The sequence below is a fragment of the Astyanax mexicanus genome, chromosome 22 (assembly GCF_023375975.1).
Source record: "Astyanax mexicanus isolate ESR-SI-001 chromosome 22, AstMex3_surface, whole genome shotgun sequence".
Classification (NCBI taxonomy): domain Eukaryota; kingdom Metazoa; phylum Chordata; class Actinopteri; order Characiformes; family Acestrorhamphidae; genus Astyanax; species Astyanax mexicanus.
In genome coordinates this window covers 2952697-2962698 of record NC_064429.1, presented here as the reverse complement: position 1 = coordinate 2962698, position 10002 = coordinate 2952697, and the positions used below count along the sequence as shown (strand labels likewise).

Here is a 10002-nt window from a genome sequence, read left to right as displayed (position 1 = left end):
GCGACGCTTTACCGGCGAGGGTTTATAATGGTTTTTAGTTAGTCATTTAGCTTAATTTTCTAACATATTTAACCAAATTATCTGCCGTGGTAAAACAGGCCACGGCCGCGGCCCGCTGAGGAGTTTCTGTATTTCCTCTGTTCGAACATTTAGTTAACTTAGTTTGTTTTTTGGTGAGTTTATTTAGCCAGTAAACACAAATAGCTCAGCTGAGCTAGCTAACCTATTAATTTAGTTTCCAGCTGTGTTTCTAACTGAGAGGAATAATGTCCGCGGCTGCTGCTGAAGTTCAGGGCGGAGAGCTGGGTGACGGAAGGGCTGGAAGTAGCCCGGCTGCTGGAGCTCAGAGGTCCGGGGAGCAGCGGCCGCAGGAGGAGGAGCTGCGGGAGCGGAGTGTAGGCGGGCGGGCGGAGGATACAGCGGCCGGAACGCGCAGCCCTAAACCCGGACACCTGCAGCCCCAGGACTCGCAGGTCTACACCGCCACCCAGCTCCCATTCATTAACAAGAAGGAGAACAGCGATAAAACTCATCCACTGGTAATTACTACACTCTTAGTTATTTATACTACTATTAAAGGGTTTTGCGGTAACACTTTATAATACTGTTCCATAGTTAATAGGTAACTTAACTAAGCAGTAACTAAGCAGTAACTAATTAATAGTGCTGCATTAACACCTAAATATTTTCTATTAACTACCAGGGAGTACTAAATAATTACTCAGTAGATAGTACTGAACTAATGATTATAGTAGTTCACTAATAACTCCACAATAATTACTGAGACTTACATATCTCTCAGAGAACTACTTACTAATTATGTCTTCTTTATAATAACTACTTATTAATTACTGCTCAAATCAACATTAACTACTGAAAACCCTTACATCCCACCTGGGGAACTATAGATCTAAATCAGGCATATTTGAGTTAAATGCATAATAACTGAAGGCATATTTGAATTAAGCAAGTGACACCATTTGTAGTAGTGGTAACCTTAATTACCTTATTATCCTCAGTTCCTTCCAAATATTAGCAACATATAGTAAAATACTTCAGTGTGTATTACTCTGCTTAACCATCAATTTTTGGAAGAAAAAAACAACATTATAACGTAATATTATTGCATAGAAGACATTGATGAAAGTTCTCCAGAAGGCATCTAAGACTCTAAGAATGACTGTAAGACAGTAATAATGTAACAATCATTGCTTTAATATTAGGTATCAGCCTTATAAAAGTGCATCTTCACCCTTTGCAGTCTCACAGAGATTTATTTAACTGCGCATTATTAGGGTAATTACGGTAATTTCACAGCGGCCGCAGCTCTCCTGGTCCTTCGTGTAAATTCTCTGCTGTGCTGCTGCTGCTGGGGGAGGATTAAGAGAAACTCTGCTGCTTTCATATTTCTGTATTTGATTGAAAATAAACTAGTAATCAAGATATTGAGATCTTTTCCAGCTTATTTTACCCCCGGATCAGAGGAGGACTCTTTGTGGGTTGTTAACCAGCTTTAGGATGTGTGTTAGCTAGCTAAGTTAGCTAGGTTATGTGTGTGTTAGTTAGCTAGTTTAAATGTGTGTTAGTTAGCTAGGTTATGTGTGTTCGTTTGCTAGCTAAGTTAACTTTTATGTGTGGGTTAGTTAGCTAGGTTATATGTGTGTTAGCAAGTTAAATGTGTGTGTGTCAGTTAGCTAGGTTAAATGTGTGTAAGTTAGCAAGCTAAGTTAGCTAGGGGAAATGTGTGTGTGTTAGCTAGGTTAATTGTGTTAACTAGGTTAAATGTGTGTGTGTTAGTTAGCTAGGTTAAATGTGTGTTATTATTATTATTATTATTATTATTATTATTAATGTATATTTCCCTTTATAATACTGTGACATGATTTGCAGTAACTCCTAAAGAAGAACACAGTAACTCCTCAGTAATTAGTAATTAGTTATCATGTTTCTCACTTTATAATACTGTGGTATGATTTACAGTAACTCCTAAAGAAGAACACAGTAACTCCTCAGTAATTAGTAATGGGTTACCATGTGCTGCTGTTAACTCCCGAAAAAAGAAGACAGGGACCCCTTATTAATTATCTATGAAGAACACAGGGATACCTAGTTCGTTATCTAACACAAATATTTATTCATTTAAACATGATTTCCCCCAGAATAAGGATGTTGGACACAACCTAGAGTAAAGCTGTATGTGAGCCATCACTTCTACTGAGCACATCTCCAGGAGGACTGAAGAAGAGCACAGGTTTAGAATAAACACCTGTAACACACTGACAGAACATTACAAAAATGGGGGTTAAGCAGACTACTGCACATTTCAGTGTGTTTAACATTTGGAAGATATTGAGCATACTAAGGTAAGTAAGGTTAATATATGATAAGTGGTGTCACCGACTTTAATATCACAGCTGATAGAATAACCTGCAGCAGCAGATAAACACACTGATAGAGGCTAGCGGTCCGGCGCTGTGGAATTACCGTAATTACCCTAATAATGGGCACTAAAAGTCTGTGCGACTGCAAGGCTAAAGATGAACGTTTATAAGGTTGGTGCTTAAAATTAAAGCAGTTACCATTAAAACAAAATTGAGTACAGTCAGTCTTAGAGTCTTCTGGAGAACATAAATAATGTCTACTATGTAATAATATTACGTTATTTTTTTTTTTCTTATTTTTTTTTCTTTTAAAAATGGGGTTTAAGCAGATTAGGACACACTGTAGTATGTCACTATATGTTGCTAATATTTGGAAGATAATGATGATAATAAGGTAATTAAGGTTACTACTACTACAAATGGTGTCACTCAAATATGCCTTTAATATCACCACTGATATGAATAATTGTTTGTGTAGACTGATTTAGATCTATAGTTCCCCAGGTGGCATGTAAGGGTTTTCAGTAGTTAATGTTGATTTGAGCAGTAATTAATGAATAGTTATTATAAAGGAGACTTAATTAGTAAGTAGTTCTCTGGGAGATATGTAAGTCTCAGTAATTAATGTGAAGTTAATAGTGAACTACTATAATCATTAGTTCAGACGAGGCTGAAGTTGGTTTGATATTCGCAGCTCCAGATTCGTTTGGCTCGATATTCGCAGCCTCGTATTCCCCGGCTGAAGTTGGTTTGATATTCGCAGCTCCAGATTCGTTTGGCTCGATATTCGCAGCCTCGTATTCCCCGGCTGAAGTTGGTTTGATATTCGCAGCTGCCGCTTCACTGAAGCACCGTGAACTAAAGGGAGCGTTCACAAACACCCGCTGTTTATATTAAACACCTCACAGACCAACACTGAAGGAGATAGAATGAAGAAAAGCAGTACATCTGTTTATTAACAATGTAAATATACAATATATTATTAAATATAATTTTGTATATTGTAAAATATTTATTTTAATTACTGAATTTATAATTATATATTACAATAAATAATTAAATATATATTTAATAAAATTATATTTTAAAAGCCATTGCGCTCAAAAAATATGAGGCAGATGTTCAAGTGTGATTTTGAAGAACTTTTTCATGTTGGGCCAGAACAAATACACATGATCTGAAGAGTACTAGTCTTCTTCTTTAAGGAAAACCTGGAAGTAGCCTGGCCCGAGCTGATTTTATACTTTAAAATTAACTGGCAACATGGCCTACCGATCCATAATGCACAAAAAAATTGCATATAAAGCTGATGTTCTAGTGTGATTTTGAAGAACTTTTTCATGTTGGGCCAGAACAAATACACATGATCTGAAGAGTACTAGTCTTCTACTTTAAGAAAAACCTGGAATTAGCCTGGCCCAAGCTGATTTTATACTTTAAAATGAACTGGCAAACTTTGAAAGACTTTTTCATCTTGGGCCAGAACACATACACATCAGATGAAGAGAACTACTCTCCCACTTTGAGGAAAACCTGGAATTAGCCTGGCCCAAGCTGATTTTATACTTTAAAATGAACTGGCAACATAGCATACCAATCCATAATGCACAATTTTTTTATGTAAAGCTGATGTTCTAGTGTGATTTTAAAGGACTTTTTCATCTTGGGCCAGACCAAATACACATGATCTGAAGAGTACTAGTCTTCTTCTTTAAGGAAAACCTGGAATTAGCCTGGCCCAAGCTGATTTTATACTTTAAAATTAACTGGCAACATGGCCTACCGATCCATAATGCACAAAAAAATTGAATATAAAGCTGATGTTCTAGTGTGATTTTGAAGGACTTTTTAATCTTGGGCCAGACCAAATACACATGATCTGAAGAGAACTAGTCTTCTACTTTAAGGAAAACCTGGAATTAGCCTGGCCCGAGCTGATTTTATACTTTAAAATGAACTGGCAACATAGCATACCGATCCATAATGCACAATTTTTTTTATGTAAAGCTGATGTTCCAGTGTGATTTTGAAGGACTTTTTCATATTGGGCCAGACCAAATACACATGATCTAAAGAGTACTAGTCTTCTACTTTAGGGAAAGCCTGGAATTAGCCTGGCCCAAGCTGATTTTATACTTTAAAATTAACTGGCAACATGGCCTACCGATCCATAATGCACAAAAAAATTTAATATAAAGCTGATGTTCTAGTGTGATTTTGAAGGACTTTTTAATCTTGGGCCAGACCAAATACACATGATCTAAAGAGTACTAGTCTTCTACTTTAGGGAAAGCCTGGAATTAGCCTGGCCCAAGCTGATTTTATACTTTAAAATTAACTGGCAACATGGCCTACCGATCCATAATGCACAAAAAAATTGAATATAAAGCTGATGTTCCAGTGTGATTTTGAAGGACTTTTTAATCTTGGGCCAGACCAAATACACATGATCTAAACAGTACTAGTCTTCTACTTTAAGGAAAACCTGGAATTAGCCTGGCCCGAGCTGATTTTATACTTTAAAATTAACTGGCAACATGGCCTACCGATCCATAATGCACAAAAAAATTGAATATAAAGCTGATGTTCTAGTGTGATTTTGAAGGACTTTTTAATCTTGGGCCAGACCAAATACACATGATCTGAAGAGAACTAGTCTTCTACTTTAAGGAAAACCTGGAATTAGCCTGGCCCGAGCTGATTTTATACTTTAAAATGAACTGGCAACATAGCATACCGATCCATAATGCACAATTTTTTTTATGTAAAGCTGATGTTCCAGTGTGATTTTGAAGGACTTTTTAATCTTGGGCCAGACCAAATACACATGATCTAAAGAGTACTAGTCTTCTACTTTAAGGAAAGCCTGGAATTAGCCTGGCCCAAGCTGATTTTATACTTTAAAATTAACTGGCAACATGGCCTACCGATCCATAATGCACAAAAACATTGCATATAAAGCTGATGTTCTAGTGTGATTTTGAAGGACTTTTTAATCTTGGGCCAGACCAAATACACATGATCTAAAGAGTACTAGTCTTCTACTTTAAGGAAAACCTGGAAATAGCCTGGCCCAAGCTGATTTTATACTTTAAAATTAACTGGCAACATGGAATACCGATCCATAATGCACAATTGTTTTTATGTAAAGCTGATGTTCTAGTGTGATTTTGAAGGACTTTTTAATCTTGGGCCAGACCAAATAGACATGATCTAAAGAGTACTAGTCTTCTACTTTAAGAAAAACCTGGATCTAGCCTGGCCCAAGCTGATTTTATACTTTAAAATGAATTGGCAACATGGTATAACGAGCCATTTTGCACAAAAAAGCCACTGTTCCAGTACAATTTTGAAGATTTTTTAAATCTTGGGCCAGAACAAATACACATGATCTGAAGAGAACTAGTCTTCTACTTTAAGGAAAACCTGGAAATAGCCTGGCCCGAGCTGATTTTATACTTTAAAATGAACTGGCAACATGGCCTACCGATCCATAATGCACAAAAAAATTGAATATAAAGCTGATGTTCTAGTGTGATTTTCAAGGACTTTTTAATCTTGGGCCAGAACAAATACACATGATCTGAAGAGTACAAGTCTTCTACTTTAAGGAAAACCTGGAAATAGCCTGGGCCAAGCTGATTTTATACTTTAAAATGAATTGGCAACATGGTATAACGAGCCATTTTGCACAAAAAAGCCACTGTTCCAGTACAATTTTGAAGAATCTTTTAATCTTGGGCCAGACCAAATACACATGATCTGAAGAGTACTAGTCTTCTACTTTAAGGAAAACCTAGAATTAGCCTGGCCCGAGCTGATTTTATACTTTAAAATGAACTGGCAATATGGAATACCAATCCATAATGCACAATTTTTTTTATGTAAAGCTGATGTTCTAGTGTGATTTTGAAGGGCTTTTTCATCTTGGGCCAGACCAAATACACATGATCTGAAGAGTACTAGTCTTCTACTTTAAGGAAAACCTGGAATTAGCCTGGCCCGAGCTGATTTTATACTTTAAAATGAACTGGCAACATGGAATAACGATCCATAATGCACAAAGAAATTGAATATAAAGCTGATGTTCTAGTGTGATTTTGAAGGACTTTTTAATCTTGGGCCAGAACAAATACTCATGATCTGACGAGAACTAGTCTTCTACTTTAAGGAAAACCTGGAATTAGCCTGGCCCAAGCTGATTTTATACTTTAAAATGAACTGGCAACATGGCATACCGATCCCTAAGGCAGAAAAAAGTTTAATTTAAAGCTGATGTTCTAGTGTGATTTTCAAGGACTTTTTCATGTTGGGCCAGACCAAATACACATGATCTGAAGAGTACTAGTCTTCTACTTTAAGAAAAACCTGGAATTGTGCATTATGGATCGGTATTCCATGTTGCCAGTTCATTTTAAAGTATAAAATCAGCTTAGGCCAGGCTAATTCCAGGTTTTTCTTAAAGTAGAAGACTAGTACTCTTCAGATCATGTGTATTTGGTCTGGCCCAAGATTAAAAAGTCCTTCAAAATCACACTAGAACATCAGCTTTAAATTAAACTTTTTTCTGCCTTATGGATCGGTATGCCATGTTGCCAGTTCATTTTAAAGTATAAAATCAGCTTGGGCCAGGCTAATTCCAGGTTTTCCTTAAAGTAGAAAACTAGTACTCTTCAGATCATGTGTATTTGGTCTGGCCCAAGATTAAAAAGTCCTTGAAAATCACACTAGAACATCAGCTTTATATTCAATTTTTTTGTGCATTATGGATCGGTAGGCCATGTTGCCAGTTAATTTTAAAGTATAAAATCAGCTCGGGCCAGGCTAATTCCAGGTTTTCCTTAAAGTAGAAGACTAGTACTCTTCAGATCATGTGTATTTGGTCTGGCCCAAGATGAAAAAGCCCTTCAAAATCACACTGGAACATCAGCTTTACATAAAGAAAAATTGTGCATTATGGATCGGTATTCCATATTGCCAGTTCATTTTAAAGTATAAAATCAGCTCGGGCCAGGCTATTTCCAGGTTTTCCTTAAAGTAGAAGACTAGTTCTCTTCAGATCATGTGTATTTGTTCTGGCCCAAGATTAAAAAAATCTTCAAAATTGTACTGGAACAGTGGCTTTTTTGTGCAAAATGGCTCGTTATACCATGTTGCTAATTCATTTTAAAGTATAAAATCAGCTCGGGCCAGGCTAGATCCAGGTTTTTCTTAAAGTAGAAGACAAGAACTCTTTAGATCATGTCTATTTGGTCTGGCCCAAGATTAAAAAGTCCTTCAAAATCACACTAGAACATCAGCTTTACATAAAAACAATTGTGCATTATGGATCGGTATTCCATGTTGCCAGTTCATTTTCAAGTATAAAATCAGCTTGGGCCAGGCTATTTCCAGGTTTTCCTTAAAGTAGAAGACTAGTACTCTTTAGATCATGTGTATTTGGTCTGGCCCAAGATTAAAAATTCCTTCAAAATCACACTAGAACATCAGCTTTATATTCAAGTTTTTTTGTGCATTATGGATCGGTAGGCCATGTTGCCAGTTAATTTTAAAGTATAAAATCAGCTCGGGCCAGGCTAATTCCAGGTTTTCCTAAAAGTAGAAGACTAGTACTCTTCAGATCATGTGTATTTGGTCTGGCCCAAGATGAAAAAGCCCTTCAAAATCACACTGGAACATCAGCTTTACATAAAGAAAAATTGTGCATTATGGATCGGTATTCCATATTGCCAGTTCATTTTAAAGTATAAAATCAGCTCGGGCCAGGCTATTTCCAGGTTTTCCTTAAAGTAGAAGACTAGTTCTCTTCAGATCATGTGTATTTGTTCTGGCCCAAGATTAAAAAAATCTTCAAAATTGTACTGGAACAGTGGCTTTTTTGTGCAAAATGGCTCGTTATACCATGTTGCTAATTCATTTTAAAGTATAAAATCAGCTTGGGCCAGGCTAGATCCAGGTTTTTCTTAAAGTAGAAGACAAGAACTCTTTAGATCATGTCTATTTGGTCTGGCCCAAGATTAAAAAGTCCTTCAAAATCACACTAGAACATCAGCTTTACATAAAAACAATTGTGCATTATGGATCGGTATTCCATGTTGCCAGTTCATTTTAAAGTATAAAATCAGCTTGGGCCAGGCTATTTCCAGGTTTTCCTTAAAGTAGAAGACAAGAACTCTTTTTGATCATGTCTATTTGGTCTGGCCCAAGATTAAAAAGTCCTTCAAAATCACACTAGAACATCAGCTTTACATAAAAACAATTGTGCATTATGGATCGGTATGCCATGTTGCCAGTTCATTTTAAAGTATAAAATCAGCTCGGCCCAGGCTATTTCCAGGTTTTCCTTAAAGTAGAAGACTAGTTCTCTTTAGATCATGTGTATTTGGTCTGGCCCAAGATTAAAAAGTCCTTGAAAATCACACTAGAACATCAGCTTTATATTCAATTTTTTTGTGCATTATGGATCGGTAGGCCATGTTGCCAGTTAATTTTAAAGTATAAAAGCAGCTCGGGCCAGGCTAATTCCAGGTTTTCCTTAAAGTAGAAGACTAGTACTCTTCAGATCATGTGTATTTGGTCTGGCCCAAGATGAAAAAGCCCTTCAAAATCACACTAGAACATCAGCTTTACATAAAGAAAAATTGTGCATTATGGATCGGTATTCCATATTGCCAGTTCATTTTAAAGTATAAAATCAGCTCGGGCCAGGCTATTTCCAGGTTTTCCTTAAAGTAGAAGACTAGTTCTCTTCAGATCATGTGTATTTGGTCTGGCCCAAGATTAAAAAGTCCTTGAAAATCACACTAGAACATCAGCTTTAAATTAAACTTTTTTCTGCCTTATGGATCGGTAGGCCATGTTGCCAGTTAATTTTAAAGTATAAAATCAGCTTGGGCCAGGCTAATTCCAGGTTTTCCTTAAAGTAGAAGACTAGTACTCTTCAGATCATGTGTATTTGGTCTGGCCCAAGATGAAAAAGTCCTTCAAAATCACACTAGAACATCAGCTTTACATAAAAAAATTGTGCATTATGGATTGGTATGCTATGTTGCCAGTTCATTTTAAAGTATAAAATCAGCTTGGGCCAGGCTAATTCCAGGTTTTCCTCAAAGTGGGAGAGTAGTTCTCTTCATCTGATGTGCATGTGTTCTGGCCCAAGATGAAAAAGTCTTTCAAAGTTTGCCAGTTCATTTTAAAGTATAAAATCAGCTTGGGCCAGGCTAATTCCAGGTTTTCCTTAAAGAAGAAGACTAGTACTCTTCAGATCATGTGTATTTGTTCTGGCCCAACATGAAAAAGTTCTTCAAAATCACACTTGAACATCTGCTTCATATTTTTTGAGCGCAATGGCTTTTAAAATATAATTTTATTAAATATATATTTAATTATTTATTGTAATATATAATTATGTAATTAAATTCAGTAATTAAAATAAATATTTTACAATATACAAAATTATATTTAATAATATATTGTATATTTACATTGTTAATAAACAGCTGTACTGCTTTTCTTCATTCTATCTCCTTCAGTGTTGATCTGTGAGGTGTTTAATATAAACAGCGGGTGTTTGTGAACGCTCCCTTTAGTTCACGGTGCTTCAGTGAAGCGGCAGCTGCGA

General features: G+C 36.3%; 1 protein-coding gene across 1 annotated transcript in view; it reads left to right on the top strand.

Annotated features, from left to right (window-relative positions):
* Positions 1–10002, top strand: part of cfap251 (cilia and flagella associated protein 251) — a 34593-nt gene continuing 24591 nt past the window's right edge. Inside the window, exon 1 of the mRNA XM_007238272.4 lies at positions 1–539. Within this exon, the coding sequence (XP_007238334.3) occupies positions 267–539 (273 nt within the window). The 5' untranslated portion in view covers positions 1–266. The remainder of the gene's footprint in view (positions 540–10002) is intronic.